Source organism: Xiphophorus maculatus, chromosome 16, assembly GCF_002775205.1.
Source record: "Xiphophorus maculatus strain JP 163 A chromosome 16, X_maculatus-5.0-male, whole genome shotgun sequence".
Classification (NCBI taxonomy): domain Eukaryota; kingdom Metazoa; phylum Chordata; class Actinopteri; order Cyprinodontiformes; family Poeciliidae; genus Xiphophorus; species Xiphophorus maculatus.
The window spans coordinates 1,837,379-1,861,149 of record NC_036458.1 but is presented as its reverse complement, the minus strand read 5'-3'; the positions used below and the strand labels follow the sequence as shown (position 1 = coordinate 1,861,149).

At 38.4% G+C, this 23,771-nt stretch overlaps 1 protein-coding gene across 2 annotated transcripts in view; it reads right to left on the bottom strand.

The window, feature by feature from the left end:
* Positions 1 to 316: 316 nt before the first annotated feature.
* tmem104 (transmembrane protein 104) overlaps positions 317 to 23,771 on the bottom strand; it is a 44,373-nt gene continuing 20,918 nt past the window's right edge. For both annotated transcript variants that reach the window (XM_014470299.2, XM_023348364.1), the window contains exons 10-11: positions 11,678 to 11,771; positions 317 to 1,702 (exon numbers count right to left, since the gene is read on the bottom strand). In XM_014470299.2, coding sequence (XP_014325785.1) covers positions 939 to 1,702; positions 11,678 to 11,771 — 858 coding nt within the window. In that variant the 3' untranslated portion in view covers positions 317 to 938. The remainder of the gene's footprint in view (positions 1,703 to 11,677; positions 11,772 to 23,771) is intronic.

The window sequence follows — 23,771 nt, the reverse complement described above, 5'->3', positions numbered from 1 at the left end:
ACTTTATTTAACCAGTTTTGAATTTGCTTTTTTGTGCAAAAAATCTGGGGTGTAAAAAATCAAATTTTACTACGTTTTTTTTTATGTCAACTTAAATTACGATGACAAAGAAATAAAAATTCTTATCAGGATGAGATATTTTCCTGATGAACGATAAGATAAATGTCTGAACCCACTGGTTGCACTGGCAGATTCTTTCACTTGTAGCAAAATATTGTTGGAACTTGTAGTTTTTAGTCAATATTAAGAAATTGACTTAAAACAAGATCCTGTTTTTGCTGAAAAGTTGCTGTGAATTAGTTTTGATTTATTTAAAGTGTGATAAGATATTTGGAAAAGAAACTAGACTAAAAAATACTTGTTAAAATGTTGAGTTTTGCAGTGTAAACACTGATTCCTCTGTGATTCAAATCTGCATAAATCTGGTAAAAAATAATCCGATTCAGGGACGAATCCTCTAAAAGTTGCTGGACTCCATTAAAACAGCATAAAAAGCTCAATCTGTCGGCTGCTTGATGAGGAAAAATAAGTTTAATAAAATCCCTTTGATTCTTTTGTCATTCATACAAAAAAATTTGGTCCTTTTCGTTAAACCGATAAAACATTGATTGCATTTAAATTAAGAAACTAAACACTGCAAAAAAAACCTTACCAAGTATTATTTTGTCTAAAGCAAACATCTTATTACATTTAAAATAAGACAAAACTAAATTATTCTTATTTAAAAAGTAAGAACAATTGTTTTTACTGAGCCTATGTTTAGTTTTGCCTTATTTTGACTGTACTAAGATATTTGCAGTAGAAACTAGACAGAAATACTTGGTAAGGTTTTGTATTTTTGCAGTGCAGTCTGGTTAAAAAAGGCACAGTCCACCTAAGGCCTCGAGAACCAAGAAAACTGGCCAAACAGTTGCAGATTTTTCCGTTAAAAGTGGTTCTCATTTCTTGGTTTCAGTCAGGATGATGTTGGCGGTGACGAACATGAGGCAGGAAGCCGCCCACGCCAACACGAACCACACCCAGAAGGCGTGGCGGAACGGAGAGCGGTGCTTGTTGACGGCGTCTCTGCCCATCACGGGCTCCAGGTGGCGCCTGGCGTAGAACACCAGGAACGCCGGGATGACGTACTGGATCCCCGTTCCCGCGTACGACCCCGTGATTCCCACCAGGGACTCCAGATTGTGCGTGCAGAACGCCACCACGATGGGCGGCACCAGGGTGATGAGGGGAAACACGACCCGGTCCACCACCCACGGGTAGGTGCCGCCGTCTCGGTGGAACAGCGTCTTCCAGTTGTTGCGCAGCGTCACGGCGATGATGGGGAAGTTGGTGCTGATGGTGAAGACGGGAAACAAGCCCAGGAAGTAGCGCAGCACCGGGATGTTCAACACGTCGCAGTTGTCGGTGAAGTTCAGGGTGTACATGTCGTGCAGCAGCGAGCTGTCGAAGCAGAAGATGGCGGTGAACGACAGCAGGACATAGAAACCCAGGATGAGGACGTAGTCGGCCAGAACCAGGCTGCCGACCCGCTTCTTATCCGAGATGGGCGTCACCAGGGAGGGCAGGGAGTGCTGGCACATGAAGGAGTAGACGCACACGCCGAACAGGTTGGGCACTCCGGCGAGGCTGGCGACCGGAGGACGGCCCTCGCCCGTTCCTTTACCAATCCGGATCAGAGCCAAGATGATCATCATGGTGAAAGCTGAGAGAAAACAGAGAAATTAAAGAATCACACAGGTAAGAATCAAACACCTAAAAGTCCGGTTGACTCGCTTTGATTAGGAACCAAAACTCCAACATTTGTTACATTTTCAGCTGCTGGGATTCTCTTCCAAACTGCCAAACCATTTGATAAACCTGTTCCCCTCCTCGCCTGTGGGGGGCGCTGCATTGAGAACCACAGAAGGAAACAACAAAAACCACTGAGCGCAACTTCCTTCTTCACCAAATGGAGTAACGCCAGCTTTTAGTGGCTGCAGGATTTCTCTTATCACCATCTACAATAACGCTTTGAAAAAGTAAAAATTAGTTACATTTAATTTACCTCAAATCTCTATAATCTGCTGAATGTGACATCATCAATGATTAGTCAAATTAATGATAGTGGAAAAATAATCCAAAAACAAATTCTTAAAAATGAAAAAACTTTAAATTCTAATGAACATATAACCCTGGAGCTGGAAGACATTTTAAATGTATAAAAAGTTTTTAAAAAATGTCTAAATTTAAAATGTCAAAGATTTTCTAAAAGATTTCCAGGTTTTCCAGAAATTTTCTGAGATTCATCACAACATTTTTTGGTGGAAATGTTTTTTCTATCTACAATGGGCCTAATGCACCGCAGCAAAAACCCCTTCCAGGTTTTGGATCTGCAATAAATATTAGGATACTTTATGTGCTTGATTTTAGGGCTTTTTGGCCCAATGCTAGTTTGGAGACCCCCGTGTTAGAGGTTGAGATCTGGGCTGATTCTTTTGGAGTTGGCTGGGTTTTTGTCGTTTTTGTCAGACGAGCCTCAGAGTGTCGGCAGCTGCTGCTCTTTGCCTCCAATCGATTTGTGGCGGTTTTTCTGCGGAAAGCGCGGCGGCGGCCGCAGCATGGCATCCTGTTGTCGTCTTTCCTCCTCACTGACCCAATCAGGGCGTGACTGCAGGAGTTAGTCAGAGCCTCGGGTCGGCCAGCAGCCGGCCGGATCCTCGCCGCTCGACATTTAGGAGAGCGGCGCGTTGCTACGCATCTGCAGAGCGTTTATCTGAACCACACACCTTCGCTTTAACTGAAGGCTGGAGCCTGAAGACGGTTTCAGGGTTCACTCACTTTTCCCACTGTAAAATTCAAGCTTTTTAAACTTTTCCATCTCCACACTGCAAAAATACAAAATCTTACCAAGTATTTTTAAGTCTAGTACACTTTAAAAAATACAAAACCAATTGCTGGTTGTTTTTAAGCAACTAAACTGTGTTAAACAATAAACTTAATTCCAGTGGTGGAGAAAGTACTCAAAAAATGTACTTAAGTAAAAGTACAAATACACAGGCAAAAATGTACTCAAGTAAAAGTAAAAGTACCACATTAACATTTTACTTAAGTAAAAGTAAAAAAGCACTGGCTTTTAAAAATACTTACGTATTAAAAGTAAAAGTACTTGCTGAATACATAACCTAATCGCTAATATCATTAAGTGTGCCGATAGTATTTAATTTGAATACATCATAAATGTGCCATTTTAATAAACAATGTCACAGATTAAACATGTTCTTATTGTGTTTATTCTCTGTAAGAGTTTAGACTTAGATATGTGATTCTATGCATCATAATTTCAGGGATGGAAACATCTTATTTCCTGTCCTAACGTAGCATGAACTTCATCAGTGACATTTATTTAGAAAGAAATCCAACTGAAAGGGGATGGAACGAAGGTGTGGGGGGGAAGACATGCAATCAAGGAGCCACGTAGCAGAGTTGTAGTCAAGACCACTGAACACGAGACCAAGACCAGCGCCCTGCGCTACATGACACAATAAAATGAAGTGCACCTATCAAAACTGGTTCTCAGATTGATCTGAAAGATCCACATTTCCATAAAAACACCTAGATATAAATACTTAGAGCTGAAATATATTTAACCAGTATCAATTACAACTCATTTCATTCTGTTTTGCTTTCATCGCTGTGGTACAATCCGCAGAGGTCGCCTGCCATCCCTATAAAAATAACGCCCTGGGCGGTTGCCCATATTGCCCATGTCAGAAACCACAACTGTCTGCACCATTAAACCATGAAACATAGCAATTAACTGTAATTGCTATGTCACAATTACAGTTGTAATTGTAACATTACAACAACACTATGAACACTGTCAGAAGGAGCACCATGACTGTTCTCATCCTCCCTCCCACTGCATGTTTGCCACCATGACAGGAGACAAAATCAACCAATGAGCATGCTCTGTGTTCATACGTTCAACTTTTACTTATTCGGCAATTAAATAAATGTATGTGTGTATATATATATATATAGCTATATATAGCTATTGCAGTGTATACAAGAACAAAGAACGGCTCTCAGTGAGGCTTCAGTCCCATCAACCTTAGTAAAGATCCGTCCAGAAGAATCGGATTGTTCCTGAATCCACACAATAATTCAGCGCATGAGTGACAACTTTTTTTCATCGCAGATGCAACATGTGTCTCAGTACAGCTAGCTTTGCTAGCATCACGTCCACAGATCTTACCTTTCTTTAAGCTTTCCTTCCAAGTGACGCTAAAAGTTGGACAAAGTCCCACCGTCTGTGAAAGCGAAGCGCTGCTGGTTTTACATGTCGTCATATCTTATGATTTATGCAGCTATTATCGATTAGTTAGACATCTTCTCCCGCTCAGAGGAAACCACTGCGCATGTCTGGAGCTCCGTGCTAGTAAAGGGGGAGGCGATGGGTGACAACAGACACCAAGTCAAGTTATTGCTTGGATTTTACGGCGCCACCTTAAAGTCCCTGAACTTCATATTTTAACGGACAAAAAGAGAGCAGTGCGACTTGGATGTAACGAGTAACGCGACACTTTTGTAGAAATGTAGTGAAGTAGAAAGTACAGATACTTACTGTAAAATGTAGTGGAGTAAAAGTAGAGAGTACCCATTATTAAATCTACTTAAGTAAAGTACAGATACATGAAAATTGTACTTAAGTACAGTAACGAAGTACTTGTACTTAGAAACAGTGCATTGATGTTGAAAATTGGGTTTTCTGTTTTTAAAAGTAGGAAACCAAACAAAAACTTTGGAGGTTCAATATTTTTTACCCAATCTGAGGCTGAAGCTGTTTCACTTTTAAAGATTTTTTTTTTTAGAAATGAGGATGAAAAATGATTTTAAAGTTTTAGAAGACACGTCTCATTTTTCACTTGAAGAGAAGATAATCCTGAATAGAGGATCAGCTCCAATCTTCACCCTTTGCTTCCTACTTTTCCTCGAACTCAGCAGAATCAGTGTGGGAAACCTGTTGCACGATTGTTCAATATTTAATGCATCTTTGGCCTCCGTCCAATGTAATCTCAGGGTGTGGGGAAAGCTCTGCTACTCCCAATTTAAACGTTAACCCTCTTATTACAGAGAGGTCGGGACGGTGGGCAACAGACCAGCTTTCAAGGACAAAAAGTCTCTTTGTCGTTTCATCTGCAGCCATGAAGGGAAAAATGCATATTCAGTCTTTTATTTGAGCTACTTTTAATCTTTTTTTACAACTCTGCAGTCACCTGTCTGCTCCTCTGCTGCAGTTTTAAATCTACAAGAGGCTGTGAGTAAGAGAAAGGTGTGGACAGGAGGAAGGAAGCTGCTCTCCTTCATCTTTAACCCTCGGAGGTTTTCACAGGAAGCGTAATCGCATGGAGCTTTTAATTAGGAGTGCCTCAGGGCAGCTGGCTGTTATCGCATTACTTAAAGCAGCTTCTCCAGTTTGGACAAGATTAAGAGTCGGAAGTGGAGGCTGTGAGAAAGGTGTGGAAGAATCTGAATCACAGACAAAGTTCAGGCATTTTGATCCAAGATGGAGGATGATGAATTTATTTCAGTGAACCTTTTGTTGGTTAAAGTTAGGCTCTTAGCATCCAACATGTTCACTACATTTTTTGTAAAAATAATTCTTAGATTAAGAGATTTTAGTCTGCTCACTTCTGCCTATACTTATTAGTTTTATGGCTTCTGTCACTTTTATGCAAATTAGCTCCTGCTGGCCACGCCCCCTTCAACTCAACATGAAAATGGCTGCCGACACAATTATATAACTGTACATCTTTGAAAAGCAGAAGGGGAGCCTTCTGCACAAACAACAAGAATGCAGCAAATGGTGTCTGGATGGTAAGTCAACAACAAAACACTTTTTTTCCAGCAGCCATTGTACAGTGCATTCAGCATTAAAATCATAAGGTAACAAGGTTGCTGCGCAATTTAACAGTTTGAAAAATGAGTCATTTCAAAAACTTTCAGACACCAAAACACATAAACTCATTGCGAAAAACGGCTGGGTGTTTTTAAATGTTTGGGTTGTGCAAAATGTAATTTTTGGATAATCCTCTTTGCTACTGGCTCACTTCTGTAACCAACCAGATTATGCTACATGCATTTTCTTTTATACATTTGTCATGATAAAGATCTTAAATTCCATTCATAAAGGCATTAAAATGTCTTAAATTAATCAGAAAATATGTAAGTTGCCCAAGTCTTAAATTTTGTCATGCCAGCACTATTTAATTCAAATGTTCTATGACAGTTATTTTTCTTGTGGGACGTTTCTGTCAGGCAAAGATTTGAGTCGCACATAGACATGAGGCTACGCTAGTGCTAACTAGCTGCTATTAAAGCCTTGCTAGCCAGCTAGCTTTGTTGCGTCCATCTGTGGTAAATGTAAATTATCGCCAGTTGACGGATGTTTGTCTTCGCTACCGGCTCACTTCTGTTACTGACCTGTATGATGCTACGTCAATTCTGTGCAATTTGTTGTACATTTATACAGGTCTTAAATTCCATTCATAATGGTCTTTAAAAGCCTTAAATTTGAGTTGCTGAAACTCTGGATAAACCACAGATTAAAGTTTTTCACACAGGGGCATGCAAGTTTCATTTTTTTTTCTCCCTTAATAATAAAGCACCATTTAAAATTTGCATTCTGTTTTTACTTGTGTTGTCTTTGATTAAAAATTCATATTGGTTTGATGTTCTGGAACACTAAAATGTGACAAACATGCAAAAAAATAAAAATTAATCAGGAAAATACTTTTTCACGCCGCTGTTCGGTGATGTGTACTTCCAGTACCTTCTGTCGACAGCCACATATCACGTCTAGGTGACTTCACCCCGTCCATTTAACAAAACCTGATTTATATCACCTGGACTGACCGTCAGCGGCCCTGTGAGAAATGCTTCGACTTGACGACGCCCCAGAGGAAACTCCTACAGCTCCATTGTCTCCACCACAAAACCCAGAGTCACCGACTGCCTCAAAAGAAAAAGATGCGAATCCTGCAGTAAATTCAAGCTTGGAGAGGAAATCCATCTCAGGAGCAACAAACTGGAGAAGCTGCAAGTCAAGCCAGAAATCAGGGAGGAAAATTTACATTTTCCAACATTTTAAACTGTTTGGGTTCTGATGTGCTACATTTTCACATTTATACTTTCTTCCCTCCAGTGGTTTTAGAGTACGACAATCATCTCATTAATTATCACCGACTCTCCTTCAGCACTTCCTGGGTTAATCTCGTCAGCGATTAGAGGCTGCAGCTCTTTGGCCAGTTCCTCTGCATTTCTCTCCGCAGCAGAACTTTATCGTATGAAACCGATCAGCCCTGACGCTGCTTCTGGTGGGCGACTGGGTGATAAGTGGCTTCGCTGCCTCGCAACGCGTTCAGTGATCTGCGATAGAGCCATCAGCAAACACAACAGAGCAACGCAGCGCATGTTTGACTATTTATCCTGCCAGGCTCACAAGGAAGAGCCGGAGAATCTGAGCGCCGCCAAGCAAACTGAAATAAAACTACATGGAAAGATCCAAACGAGTCAAAATGTTCCTGATGCACAGCAGCATTCAGTCTCTTCATGGTGCATTAGCAAACTAAGCACATTAGATGGATGGTATGGATGTTTTTTCCCTCTCCTGTTGATACTGGTATATTCATTTTAATAGGACTGAAATGATTGATCGGATTAAAATAATCGATTAATAATCAACTGGAGTATACAGACTCCAAAAAAACAAAAAAAGGAAAATTGCTGAACTACAGTCAGAGGTTATTAAACCAAATCTGTACAAATATATACACATTACCACCAGGTCATTCATGCATTTGTTTGGTGTGGAGTGCTTTAAAAAGCCAATGTAAAATCTTCACCTGTTTGTGTTTCTGTGTTGCACACATGATAGATGGCTTACACAAACAATCAATTCTACCATCGGTTTACCGTAAAAGTTCACTCCCAACATGAACTATGGAGTCATTATCAACTAAAATGAGCAAAAAACTGTTTAAAATTTTTTCTTTCATTTTTGCATGAAAACACAGCTGTAGAGGCAGATCCAGCGTCCGACACACTGCAGTCCTGCTTCTGACTCTGATTTTAAACAAAGTTTCTCAGCACCTCTGAACTGTGATTCTGCTGCACAGTTCATTAAGACTGGCTCATATTTCACTGTCGCCCTGTGAGCAGCCTGCTGAACTCCCAATTCAACAAGCCACCAGAGTCCCAGATGACCTTCATAACCAGCGTGCCCCTCCCCCACGCGCCTGAATGCCACCATGCAGACGTCAACGCGCCTGCAGCAGTTTCCAGTCTCTTCATGGTATATTAGTAAACTGAGAGCATTAGATGGAGGCGAGAATGATTTTGTTTTTACACTTGTAGAGATATTAGTTTATACTTTGAAGATGCAGAAAAGAATAGGTCTCATTTTAACTAGAGTTGAAACAATTAATTGGATTAATCATGAATAATCGGATTAATCGATTATTGAAATAACCTTCCACTTACTTACTAATTGATTAATCATTAACTGGAGTATGCAGATTCAGAAAAAGGCCAACATACACAGAGATTATATATATATTTTTTCATGCAAGATAAAAAAAACTGTCTGTAAATATATTCACCAAACATCTATTTAGTTATTAATTGTTTAAACCAAAATATAATCAGCAGATCAGATTTTATCAGACTAATCCAGAATGACATTAAGACGCATCAACAATGAAACAAAGAATTGGCTAAAGAAAAACCAGGGAGTTGCTGAGTCAGACCTCAATCTGACAGAAAATCAGCAAACGAAGCCGAAGCTTTGAGTTGCAGAGTCTTGGGTTCAGATGAGAAGGTTTAAAATCCATTCATGATTAACAGCTGCAACGATTAATCATGACGAATACAGAATAGTCAACTAATTTAGTAAATGATTAATCGTTAATTGGAGACTAAAATGATTACTTTACTGAAAGAACATTTTCAGAGCAGAAGTTGGAACAAAAGTTAAATTAAAACAAAAATCTATATTATTTGCTTTTAAGATGGAAAAGGTTTTGTCTGTACATATTTGGTACCCAAAACTCCTCAGTTGGCAATTTTAGCTTCACTTGGTTCCAATTCTGTTAAACAATCTCAGATTAAGCACCTTTTGCAATCCAATAATTAGTTTAATCTGAAAAACAACAAGTGAAGCAGAAAGAGCTTTTAACATGTTGAGGTTAGAACTAGTTTTAAGCCGATTTAACTAGGGCTGAAACGATTAATCGGATTAATCAAATTTACTGCATAATAAAATGTTTATTTTATCATTGAAAAGGAAAATGACTTATTTGTTTAACCTTTTATTGTATATCCGATTAATCAATTAATCGGCAGAATAATCGTTTACTAAATAAATCGTTAGTTGCAGCCAAATTCAAATACATGCAAATAATATTTAAACCTTCATGCAGAGACTTTGAGTACTTATAGCGGTAGAGCAGCCTAACAAAACCAGCAGGGATAAGTAGCACCACACTGATAATGGATTTATGTAAATGTAGCCGGACGATGGAGTTTCTCCAAAACGAATGATTACAGAAGAAAAGGCTGATGAATTAAAAGAAAAATGGCTAATTCCTTACTGGGGTGTCACTTTGATTGAAATATCTCCACATCTTAAATAACTACAAACATAAACATGTAACATGTTTGTCTGTTCCTGTGACAGCAGCACAGTAAGTGGAGCTAGCAGGAAATGAGACTAAATAATTACATTTTCTCACCCTGAGGAGCTGCAGACACGTGCCAGCAGTTTATAACTCGCCGTGTCTGCGCTCTCCTCCTCTGGACTAAAAACAAACTCGCACCGCCAAAGACAGAAGAGGAGCGAGGTCATCGGTCAGGATTAATGATTTAATTTACAAAGTAGGTCGACAGTTCGCACGGATTCTCAGAGCGCCGCCAAAAACATCTAAACACCGAGAACAGAGGAGTCCGATTTCACAAAGACAATGTCTCCACTTCCACTGGGAGGGGAAGGAAGGAAGGAAAGGAAATAGAAGGTGATAAAAAGGGAAGAGAAATATAAAGAGGAGGGAGGGTAGTAAAGAGGGAGGTAACAGGAATTGGAAGAAAAAGGAAGAAATGGAAAGAAAAACAGGAAAGAAGAAAGGAAGGAAGGAGGTTAGAAAACTGAGCTGAACCACAGAATTCTGTGGCACATCTACATGTTAAGATTGTCATAGTCAAGCTAGCATAACATTCCTTCTATTTAAATTAAAACTTGTTATCTGGTTGTTGTAGAGTTGACAATTAGCAACAAAGTACTCCGTCCATATTTTTTAAATTTATCACCAGTACTTTTAAGACTTGGTGTTTTATACTGACAACTTGAATTTATTTTTTATGATAATTTATATCACAATATTTTGATAAAATTCTACGTCCGTATTGCCCACCACCTACTTACAACCAATACAAGCAAACATCCCAGATCTTAGCCACTTCAGCTAATATCTTTTATATTTTTCAGGTTTTCTTCCTGTGAACACAAAGAAAGCAAATCCTGCAGCCGAGACATTTTAAATCGTTGGCCTGAGCAGCAAAGAGCATGACGCAAAGCGACACCACAATCAATTACGCCGAGCGTTCAGAGTGAGGAACAGTGGACAGTGCATGGATGCTGCTGTGTTGTTTATGAGCAGCTTGTGATTTTAGCTTCAGCTCCTGGATGGACGGTTTATTTTTGCCCGTCGCCCCGGTGAGTGACGGTCCAATCAGGCTTGGGACGGCCTGTCAAGCCTGTCAGGCTGAGGAATGAGAGGAGATGGGAATCAAAGACACGAGGCAGAACCGAACCGTGATGGACGGACCTGACCGCAGCGGCCACAAAGGCAAAAACAGAAACAGATGATAAAATGGAAAACAGCTGCGACGAGCCAGAAACGCAGGACAAAATCAGAAAATCAGTTTTACTTGAAAAGTTAAAATCCTGCGATCCCAGAAAAGGCTTCAAACGAGAGTTAGCAGAAGGAACAGTAACTCTCTGTAATCGTTTTCTGTCCGACTCCCTCAGCCCGAGGAGAAGCTGCCCGACTCGTTTCCATCACCGCTTCAGTTCGATGAGGTTTACCGACGCTCGGCTCTCTGAAGGCCCGACTGCAGCGTTTCAATCAGCCTGAAGCTGACCAGGCCATTACAGCCTACACTCCTTTATCACAGACATTCACTCCAAATTTGCTGCTGCGTTTGGTTTAATCACCTGTTGACGGTCAATATTAGACCAACATCAGCTTTAGGACGCATGTAGTCCTCTTAAGAAATCAGTTTTATTTCAGTTTTTCAACTTATTTCTTCAAAAGTTTTTCATAAGAGATAAAGTCTGCAAATGAAAGCAGTACTTTTTAAAAATTATTAGGAAATTTTTGACTTAAAACAAGCTCCTACATCTTACAGAAAAGTTGCATGCAAGTTAGTTTTTTCTTATTTCAAGTGTACTGAGATATTTACACTAGAAACTAGATCAGAAATACTTGATAAGACTTTGTTTTTGCAGTGAACGGTTTTCTGACGGCAGCTACTAAGGCAATCTGAAATATTGCACTTAAATATTTCAATGTTTTTCAGATGTACTAGTTGATGTTATTTTAACAGAAAAATCTTTAATCTCTAACATTTGGTTTCCTCTTACCGATCCAACGCATGAGTGAGGTGAGAATCTGAAGATATTTGGTCTTCTGGGCGTTGAAGAAGGTGAAAGGCCCCAACAGAAGGGTAAACACGCTCTGCAGGAACAGAAAAAAAATATTTTACTCGTCTGCAACAAACTCAGACCAAAATAAAAGACAAAAAGGAGGTTTTAGCTTGCAGAAATCCAACTCAGAGCTACATTAAAGCAGCGCTTAAATTTGAAACCTGCATCAGTGAGCGCTGACGAGACCTGGGAGAAGCGCCGTAAAATGTCAGCCACTGTGAATAATGCCATAAATGTCAGAGTTAGTCAGCATTAGAGCTTGATTTACAAGGCATGAATATGAAGTCTTATGCAAAAAGCTGCAGCAGAGACACTTCTATTCTTAATTTGTTTGACAGCAGAATGTGCGTTCATTAAAAGTTAAGTGACCTGCGAGGTTCAGCTGTTCGTTTCTAAAACCCAACCAATAGATTCGACCCTTCAGAGTAAAATCGTTTCACTTGAGTGTAAACGCCAACTAAGTTAAACTTAGAAGTGAATGCCAAGTGAGGTAAACAGTTCAGAATATTTATCCAAAACATTAAGTTTTCAGAACCCGCAAGAAAAATTTGACAATTTCAAGAAATGCATTAAAACATTGAGAAATGTAGCGTTTCTCCAAGGAGAGCAGGTGGATGAAAACCACAAAAATCAGACAAATAATCAAACAAATTCACAAAGAAATATGGAAAAGAACGATCTGATACGCACAGAAACCATCAACCGAAACTTTTTAATATTCCCCGACCAAACCATAAACATGTTCTTATAAAAGTACAAAAACTAAGAGCAAAAGGTTAGAGATTAATCTTATTGCTGCAGTTTACTGTAAACAGGAAAGACAAGCTGGAAAAACAAGAAAAAGGGAAAAACAAACAAAGAATGGAAGATTGACTGAACATTTAGGACTTTTTGTGGATTTTTCCGTGGAATGTACGTAAATTATTCTCAGCTTTTTTTGACTTGTCTAAAATATCTGAAAGAAAAAGCAGCTTGGGAAGCTGAAGTAGTTGGACACAATGGTCATGATGGGCTATTGGCTGGCAAAGCAGCCAATCCAGGAGTGCCATTCATTTTCCTTGCATCTGATTGGCTGAACCTCAGAGCAGAAATAAGGAAGACGGTAGATGTTAGCGTATGCTGTACTGATATGTTTTTAACTGCATCTATTAACGCAGGTATGTTTGGTATTTGAACTACTAAAATAGGATTTAGTTTTTCTAGACCAGATAGAGAATGCAATTTACAAGTAGAGATATTTTTAATGCTTTTTGTTTTGTTAACTTATTCAGACTGATGGCTGATGCGTCGGACAACGAGGCTAGCGCCAAGCAGGATTAGCATCTGGTGAACTTTTGACGGTTCTTTGCATCAAAACCCTGCAGAGACTGTTTGTATTCCAGCTGGTTTTGTCTTGTAATGCAGTCCTGATTGAGTGAAAAGAGGCCGATTCTTTCCCTCCATCCATCCTCCCCGTCTCCTGACACTCGGGTCCGCCTGCACAGCGTGAGCGGCATGGGATCTCAGGCACTCAGTGTGTGCCATTTCATGTGAAGAGCAGCCTGCTGGGCTTCGGTGACGTGCACACAGGTCTCTCTGAGGACGGAGTGAGACTTCAGCTCAGTGGCTGACATGTAAGACAGCAGAGCGCAGACATAAAGACGGCGATTTAACACTGAATCCATCAGGCGTCCAGGGTCACTTCCTCTGAGAATACATTTGAAAGACGGGTAATAGTAAAACACACTTTAAACCAAAATTGACTATATTCGTTAAAGCGATGAAAAATATGCACCTCTGCAGTTATAAGGCAAAAATCACCAAAATATGTGGCTATATCACATAAAAATGTGAAAATGAGGAGAGCAAGTCTGAATATTGAAATATAACCAGCTGTCCGCCTGGCAGAGTGCAGTCAAAGCTCAATCTGAGACGAAGCATAAATCTGCAGGAGCCATTGAAGGTAATAAATGAACCATTATGAAGAGAGATGAGTCTGAAGGTGGAAGAGAAACTGACAGCAGTATTTTAGTCAGAAATACATCTCTGTGGTCGACTGCGTTGGAGCAGCTTTACTTTCTGTCTGTAGTCTGCAATATGGCGTCAGTTTTACACACATATTTAAGAAAAAACCGACGGTGTGATGCTGAACTCAACCCAGGATTCAGTGGACAAAATACTCTGAAGTAGCACTGAAACGATTAATCGTGATAAATCAGTTATTCAAATCATTGTCATAATTGTTCTTAATCGCTGGAAGAACAATTAATCAACCCACTTAGAGTAGTAATTAAACCAAAATTGTTAAAAATAAAAAAATATTTGCATTTAAAAAACGTAAATATGTTCAACCTAAAACTCCTCAAGCGGTAGAGTTTTAGTTTCACCTAAACTTCAAATTCTGTAAATAAAATCTCCTAATAAGCACTTTTTGAAATCCAATTATAAACCAGCATTACAAAAAATAAACAGATTATTCCGACACTAATCCTAGAACTATCAGGTTCAGTAGATTCTTTTGAATCTACTAATCCAAGTCAAGCAAATCTACCAAACCTGATAGTTCAGTAGTTTTGGTTCAATTGGGAACCAAGATTTGAAACATTTGTTCTAATTTTCAGCTGTTTTGGTTCTTTCCCACTGCACTGAGTCCAAACAACCAAACCCTCTGAGCAACCTGTCCCCCTCCTCACCTGTAGGGGCGCTGCACCCAGAACCACTGAAGGAAATTACAAAAAACCTCTGAAGATGACAAAAAAGGAGTAGCATCGGTCTATGGTCTGCTTGGCATTCATACTGCATCAGAGTTCACTTCAACCTAACGGAGGCAGAGGTTCGTCTGCGGACCAGAGTTTGATAGCGTTCACACTTCACCATCACACAAGCGGAGAGAAAGTCTCAAAAGCTGTTGTGCATCAACTAAAGTCGTTTAAATCATTTCTTCAACTGTCTGGCACATAAACCCTTTAAAAAAAATCAAATATCTGCCTTAGCTGGAAACAGCTGTCAACAAAACAACAAAAACTCCTCCAGAATCAATATGCATATCAAGAATTTCATAACAGACTAATCGAAGCATGCCTGAATATAATGCATTTATTCATTTAATACTTTGTTTAGGCCGCTTTACTGATCTAATCTCAGTCTGGTTTGTTTGCAGACGTACAGATTTTCTCTGCGCTTTCTGCCTCCTAAGCACAGAAGCTGCTTACGCTTCACGCTCAGCTTAATAAATTTTGCAATAAACAAAGACATATTCTGTCAGGAGAAAAGTGGCCTGAATCAATTCTGCTCTCAGGCAAACCCGGCGGGCTTTTCTCCTCTGCAGCAGGTCACTCATCAGCTACGAGCATTTCGACTTTGACATCAGAAACAATCTTTAAAAATAACGACAGCAGACGTTTCTCCTTTTCAGCTGAGGTAAAAGCAGAGCGTCTGGGTGTAATCACACAGTTCCATGAAAAGCAGCGACAGCTGAGTCAGGGAGACTTTAACGAAGACCAGAGAGAATCTTTACGACTAACCAGGTATTAGCAAACAAAGTGCTCATGTGTACAGCATGTGATAAAGCAGTTAGTTATCGCTCTGCAGAAACAAGAAAGACTCACAGGTGCAATAAACTGCATGTCTATCATTTATTACTGGCTGTATATTAAACACTACATAATAAAGTTGGTATTTTTTTAATGAACACACATTTCCAGGACTTTTTTGGAGGTTTGCAAAAATTTATGATAAACTGCAATTTATTTCTTTCATCCATTTTTAAAAGTAATAATTCAAATATTGTATTGTGTTAAACTCTTGAAACTTACAGAAGAATTAACTGCAATTTTAAAAAGAGGAGGCCTAAGATTTTTTATACATTAATACTTTAAAAGCATCCAAGATTTGGTTTGATTGTTTTGTTCATTAACAAAACAATCTGACTATTTTAATAGCTATGGGCATTTCTTAGAAGAAATTTGCTGATCAGCTTTTTGTTTTTGCAACAGAGTTCAAAACAATTATTAAAAAGTTTTTATCAACTTTTCTGTTTGCACAAAATCATTCTTAGAAACTGAGATGTTACGTTGATCTATTTTAGGGCCTCCTGTCACTTTAAATCCAAATAAACTGCAGCTAAGCCTCAGCTTGGGTTGCTAGGTAACAGCATGTGACTTATTATGCAGGTTTTTGAAACGGCTCCTTTTCCAGACACCAAAAACCATTAACTTGTGTCAATGATTAGCTGGATGTTTTTTTTAAGTGTTTTATTTAAGTGTTTCTGGAAGCAGTAGAAACCGAAATAGAAAAATAAAAACATGTAAAATGTGAATTTTGTATAGAAAAATTTAAACGAGTCTCGAGTCATGGACAGAAAAAGCTGATTGAAAAAATGATTGAGTGCAAATATTGCAGTGGGAGTGCAGTACTGAACATTACTGAGGTAATGATTGTGATTTGACTTATTGTGCAGCTTTGACTAAAGAACAAACTAAAATCCTGTGAATTCTCCTCATTACAGCCTTAAAGAGATAAACTTCCAAAAACAAGATGCATAACGTTGACATTCGCTCTGTGAGCCGCCATGTTGGGACCAGAAGAGAGACGTAACGGGGTTAGCGCATCGTGAATGAGCTCAATAACCCGCCGCCAACTGGCGAATCAAACTACAGCTGCCGATCCTTTCATGTTATTTAGGATCTATGCAGGTTGGATGGAGAAAACTGTCGGATTGCATCACTCATGAAGCCAATGCTCTCAAGCCACATCCAACGCATTTGGCTGCAGTAAACCCGTCAACCATTCGCTCCATTTAAGTAATTAATCAACAAATATTTCCAGATGCCTGAGGGCTCCGAGACGCCGCCCTGGGGAACGCCGCGACCGTCGCCACGGCTGCCAAACTTTGCAGAGATTGTGAGATAAACGATTTTGGCTGGTGCTGCATCAGATTTCAGGAGATTTATTGGTGAAATACCCAACAGACGAGCAGCGATCATGTTAAGAGGGAAAAGTGATGAAATTCTGTAATTACCCGGATTGGTCCAGATTGGGCTCTAAAAAAAAAAAATTTCAATAAAAGAGAAGGGAACAGCAGGGATTATAACTCCCAATCCAGACTCTAATCCCAATCCTAATCGCAAACAGATTTCAAACTAAAAATGCTGACAAAGTGATTAATGTTTCATTGTTACATACATGTGAACTTTAAAGTTAATACAAAAACAAAATAAGATTGCCATGAGATGAAAAATTCTTTAAATTACTCCTGAGAATAAAACTAGAATTTACCACAGAACATTTACTAATGTAATATTTTTCCTTCTATTTAGCCGATTTTATTTGAAAGCTTTAAAACATCTGCTAAACAGTTGAAAAGCAACTGTTAAGAAATTTACTCTTTTCTGTAAAAAAGAAAACAATGGACAAAGAAGAAAGAGAGAAGGAAGCAAAAAGACAGAAAACCAGATTAAATAGAGTGGAGAGGAGCAAGCAATGAGGACAGCAGGTAGAAAAGGAAGGAAATAAAAAATAAAGGACACAAGTATGGGGAAAAAAACAAAGAAATAAATGAAGGACCTACAGAAGAAACTTAAAGAAAAAGCAAAATGGAGGCTGGCATGATTGCTTCAAAGTCCTGCTACTCAATTTAATGCTGATGTGTTAAAAGTTTTTCTGTGAAACGTCACAAGATGCTCAACATTCCTCATTTTATTTTTTTCTTTTGTGTTGGTGTTTTCCCAAAATGATGACTTTATTCTTGTAATTAAAAAGAATTTAATCTAAGCTTGAGCCTTATATTTTGTCGTAGAATTGATCTGGAACAAACTGGAGCTGTAAAACAAGATGGCCGCCCTTGGTGTGCATTGGTGGAAAAAAAATAAAAAATCCAGATCTTCTGCAAACTAAAGCTTCAAAAACCAAAAATCGATAAAATCCAGACAAGTCTTTTCCTCCTTAAAGCAAGGTTGCTGTTCTCACCTCTGTTTTCATGTGGCAAACTCTCCTTATAAATTGAAATAAATCACTCCAGCTCCTTTTCAAACAGAACAGCTGCAAAACGGCAATAATTCAACTCCTCTACAGCTACATGCATCGTTTAACTTTAATTAAGAGCCTGAGTGGAGACCTTGAAGGTGTGAAGAACAGACAGAAGAAACATCAGAAACAACAACTCTGCTCACTTTCTTGGTACAACTAAACTCTAAACTTCTGTTTTTTTAAAGTAGAAAACTAAAAACAAATGTAGAAACACGATTTAAAAGAAAATACAGCAACCAGGGACTGCATGGACAAATAACAGACATTATGGGACAATTCACTGCCTGGATTCTGACATGTATGATGAAGGAGCGGAGAGCAACCCGACTGAGGTGGTATGGAAAAGAAATTACATAAAATAGGCCATAAAAAGCCCAGGAGATATTTACAAACTTGATGATAGCCATAACAAGTGAAGTGATTCACTGAGCACAAGGGCGGCAGGGAGGACGGGGAAGAAATACAAAGATGCTCCGAACATGATTGGAGAGGTTGGAGGTGGGATGATACTGCAGAGGGGAGTAGAGATGACGCCTAATAGGCAACACGACACACTTGATACCTTCTGGAGTTAAACGTTTGTCACAATGAAGGAGTGACTACTGTTGGCCATATTAATCACCAGAAACAAATTAGCACAAAACCTGACCAGCATAACGGAAAGAGACACTGAAAATATCCCAGTATAGATGCACCGATTCGGCCTTTTCTGGACAATACCCAGAGCAGGATTTCTTGGAGATCCAAACTGCTAATTACTTTTTTTTTACTGCAAGACCTGTGGGACTTAACAGGGTTTCTGCAGGTTTCATAAATGCAAATTTAAGACTTTTAAAGACCTTTTTAAGACCATTGTGACTAGAATTTAAGGCCTATATAGCCACAGAAGTGTACAAACTTCATCCATCCAACTGACAAATTTGCAATTTCCCATCGTAGATCCAAAACAAGTAGCTCTCCTGCTCATAGGGCATATTAGCTAGCTAATATGTCATTTATTAGTTAGCATTTCTTTCTCGTTGGCTAGCACTGATGCTCTGCTTGACAAAAATAACTTCACTTATCTTGTGATTGTTAGCAGGTTTGAACAGAAAATGAACATTTATGCATTGACGAATAGCCTTTAACTTTACTCGGCAGTGGCGTCCCCCAGGGGTGTGTTCTCTTCCCACTCCTCTTTTTGACCCTGTTATTGCAGACCACTCACATGCTGGACACCAACTATTTTTACATTTACGCTCACGTTGGCGCTACAGAAACAATTTCTTCCTCCAGGCCGTTTACTTTCAGCTACAGTAGCAAGGTTATTTCTGGTTTTTATTTCCTTTAAAATGTAAAGAGTATTATGGTTCAGAACAGGCAGAAAACCCCAAACATTTTTAAATATTTGACTCAATTTGGCCAATCAGGGATAAATTGGCCGTTCCCAATTCCTGGCCAGCAGACTGGTTTTGCTAAAGTAAAACTTTTTAATCAGTTCAAACTCGAGTGCAGGTGAAATGTTGGGACATGATTCAGCATGATGGGGTCTGAATGCTGAGGAGGGTTCCACCCCCCCAAGATATTAATCAACTTTATAAGCTGAAAGTTGCTCAATAAAAGGACAAACCCTGTGGCCTGTAAACGGAAAACAACTGAAAGACGCAGTCGCTGCAATGCAAGGGTGAAGTTTCTGCAAATCCTGGAACAAAATAGAAGATAACTGTTTATCTTCTTGGAAATACTTTGTTTTTGCCAACAGCGTAGACATACATTCATGTTATTAAGCGAGAGCACCAACAGTGTTTTTAAAATCCAACTCTTTTCTGACTTGAGGATTGGTTTAAAGCAGAAGCTTCAAAATTAACTCCCAGAATATCAGCAAAAGCAGATTTACAACAGAACGACAACAACTAGAGGCGAGCCCTGAAGGCTGACTTAACTCCAACACAGCCAACATCTCGACTGTTTATTAGACACTCCGTCAGCTTTTTATGATCATAGATACAGAGTGAAAGCAGGAGGAGGAAGACAATCTGAACAGGAGAAGATGGAGGAAGATAGATCGAAAGAAAAGAAACGACATGCAGCGTCTTTAAGTTTCAGGGTTTCATAATTTCTTGGGCAAAATGAGCTAAAATGGAAAAGATGTCTAAGAAAGTAAGCAAAGATATTGATGTTATTTTATTTAAGAATATTCAGTAACCGAATAATAAATCATGCAAATGTAAATGATTGAGCTGACACTATTTACCAGTCAACCTGGGTTTGACCTTTAAATATAGGCTGTAAAATAATAATAAAAAAATCTCAATTGGATAAAATCTCTGAGGCTAACAATATGACGTTAAATTAATCCAAACCGATGCAACATTTAGCCGAGACGCCTTTATTTGACTGCTGCAGCAATAAACTGCATCAATTTCCTCCCTGCCAAAGCAAACGCTGTTGCAATAAGCAGAACCCGTTAATGGAACGGCGTGCAGAAAACTCATGTAAAAGTTAATCACATGTTGGTTCATCTGCAGCGTGATTTAGAGGGTGATTAGGATGTTCTACTTCTGTGGTTTTAATAAACTAAAAGGTCTTTCTGCAGAGTTCTGAACTTTGCGTAATGAGGTCACAATCACCTTGAATCTTTTGTTCAAACTTTGGAGCAAAAAATTGAAGTCTAAGAAAATCAATTAACATGAGGCACTCCACTAATGCTCTTTGCTTAGACTCTTCAGTCTAAAATTCTAAATTCATTTTTTTATTGGGTTTAGAAACTAAAAAGAAGGAGGGAAAATGTACTAATGATAATAAAAATAACTTGCCGCAATTCCCAGACTATCGAATAGTCACACCTACTAACTTAGAGGCCGAACTTCACTTCACTTTTCATAAAATACATATTGGCAACAAAAAGGGTTTTCCTGAACACTGCATTTAACATTATGGTTCTGAGCCTTCAGAGACACATAAAGAAGGTTACAAAGTCAGTCTTCTAGCACCTGAAGAACATTTTCAGGATTAATGTTCCAGTAAATCTAAAGAAACTGATTCGTGCGTTTATCTTTGACTTTTTAGGCCCGTCTAAGAAACAATGTAGCAAATCAATCAGCTGCAGCCGATCCAGAACGCTGGCTCTCTTTAGCGCAGACAGACTTTAAAGTCCTTCCATTAGCTTATAAATCCATGAACAGTTTAGAAAACCGCAAAATAACCAACACAGAGTTTCACCCGAGTTTCATAATTGTGTAACTGGTTGCTGTCAAGTTTTTAAAGTGCAAAGCATTTTAAACTGCCTTGTTGCTGAATGGGCTAAGAGATAAAAATCAATTCTAATTTTTAGAGACGCGATTCGATTCAGAAATTATTTGTAATTCAAAAAGCAATTTTTATACTCCAACTGAATAATGTGACTGATGAGGGGAAAACACGGTGTAAACAAACTGAACATTTATTTAAAATAATTATAGGGTTCCCTCATATTCCATCAGTTTATATTTAAGCAAAATTAAGTTTGTGCACAAAATTCTGTAACTTAAATTCCCAGTGTTAGTTAGCTGAGCTTACTGGCTTTTTATTATATATATATATATATATATATATATATATATATATATATATTAAAAAAAAAAATTTAAATCAAGGAATTAAAATTAAGCAAACTAAATTTGATTTTTGATTAAATTCAAAATTCCTACCTGCATCTCTGTTAAACTTATAAACCTGACTTAATCCGCAGAGTTCAAGAACTGTGAAAAAATTACGGGTCATTATCTGGAAATTACGGTACCCTTCTTTTTAAGTTCAAACATTTTAAGGCGAATAGATTATTCAAATGAGTCGTCAATTTACAAGATCTGGGAGAAAATCAGGACCGACAGACTTTCAAGGATTTCTAAAATCCTGGAAGCCACAAAACGACGACCAACCAGATTCCCACACAAAGCAAAACTATAAATTAGACCCAGATGCTGTAAAATATAAACATACTGACTGATTACAGTTTAACTGAAGACAGGACTTTTCTGTTTTTGTGCCATTTTCCTAATTAAACCAGTGAAATAAAAAGTCATGCTCCAAAAAAAGAAACCATTGCATATCAATGACTGTAAAAATAACAGGAATATTTATGGCATGTCTGAGGGAGAAACGATCTGCCTGCCGACTAATAGCATCAATTTCCGCCAAGCTTTTGTAAAAATGAATCAAAGGAGGCGAGAAAAGCCAATTCCTCCCAAAAGAAGCTAATAGATCTATAAGAATAATTAAAGAAAAAAGCCTCACCGGGTCAAATGGGTCAGTGGACGACACTTAAATTCTCCCAGCAGAGTTCCTGCAGGGCACCAGAACCGAACCACCAACCAGTTCAGAAGATAAACCAGCAGCTTGAGTTTCAATAAAAAATGTAAAAAAAAAAAAAAACACGGCTTCTCTGCATTTTAACCGAGGTCATGAACTGATTTTCTTTGGCGAACGAGAGAATTGTGCTACAATAAATTACCAGTTTTAGATGTTTCACGCTCAGCGCAAAGATTTGTTTCATATTCCCATTTTTCCTCGACTAAAACAGAAAAGAAAAACATTTAATTTACCAAACTCATGCACACACAAACAAACAAATCAGCTATCAGAGGAATAACGGTAAAACTCCTGCAGCAAATAGCGTTAGCTTGTTTCCATCAATATTTTTATGCATCCGAGGAAAATAATTTAGATTTGGCTTCAGGTGTTGAACGGAAACAGGAAAAGTTCAGTTCTCTAAATTAGTGGAACATTTGGTGCAATTTATCCAAACTTTGATGTTAAAAAAGGTGACAAATTTGACATTTCTGGCCATATACCAGGGTTTCATTACAAGCTAAAATAATGTTTCTGTGCAAGTAGCTCATGTAACTACGTTGACATCTACAATAAAATAAGCTCGGTATAATAAAAAGTATTAGCTTGAAACAGGTTATGGAAATTTGGAGGATCTGCTTGTTACAAAAGTTTCATTTTATTGTTCTACAACATTTTATATTACACTTGATTGTTTTTAATTTATTAAAATCAAGGATAAAAAGTTTTTCTTTTTGCATTAAATTTTGTTGCTAAGGTCTAAACACTTAATCCAGCAGGTGATTTATTCTGTTTTCACCTCCTAACTTTAATGTTTTGCTGCTACAACAAGGCAGGTGGATATAAAAATCACCTTTCAGTTCCTGGTTTAGCAAACTGCAGGAAAATATTAAACTTTCTGAATAACGTCACGTTTATTGAAGCTTTTCTCCTTTCTAGTCATTGAAATGAACAAACAATGCAAGCCTGATGAGGTTTAAAAAGGAAAATGTTAAAATAATAAATGCTTGTAGCTTAAGGGAGGAATTTTCTTCACTCAAAGGTGAAAAAAAAAAACACCTAATAAATAAGAAACAATGTGCCTGCTGATGACCTTGAGTATCACAGGGTTTAATGAAAACATGATGCATGGCTGTACAGAACAACATGCTATCTGGAAAAACAAAACACTGAATCATCCCGTTTATCACAGGACAACAAAAAGGCCAGATTAATGGAAATGCGTCCTTTATAACCTCTGCATCTCCTTCCTGACCACAAACTGACAGCTTCCTGAGACTGCGGTGATTTATTCCTGCTGTGATTACCGCCAAAGAAACTGAAAAAAGGTGGAGCGGTTCATGTTTTAAACCTGAATGAAGATACTTGGCACCAAATTAGTTATATTTTTCTCAAACACTCCGTTAGCCCAGCGGTTGTGTGTTCAAAGTTTATTTTCTTCTTCAAACTTTTTGTGATTTTAACAGAAAGTGTTTCATGTTAGTTTTGTCCATTTCCAGCAGAGGTGTCCAAACGTTTTGCCTTGAGGGCCAAAGCTGTTAAATTAAAAAATACATTTTTAAAACAACGTTTGTGACTTTTCTAAATTTTATCCGCACAAAAAAAAATTACATTTTATTAAAAACAGCTTGATTTTTGTAGGAAACAGTTCAATAAGTCACAGTTCTGAATTTCTTTGGGTTATTTTCTTATTTGAGAAGGAAGATCAGCTCCTGAG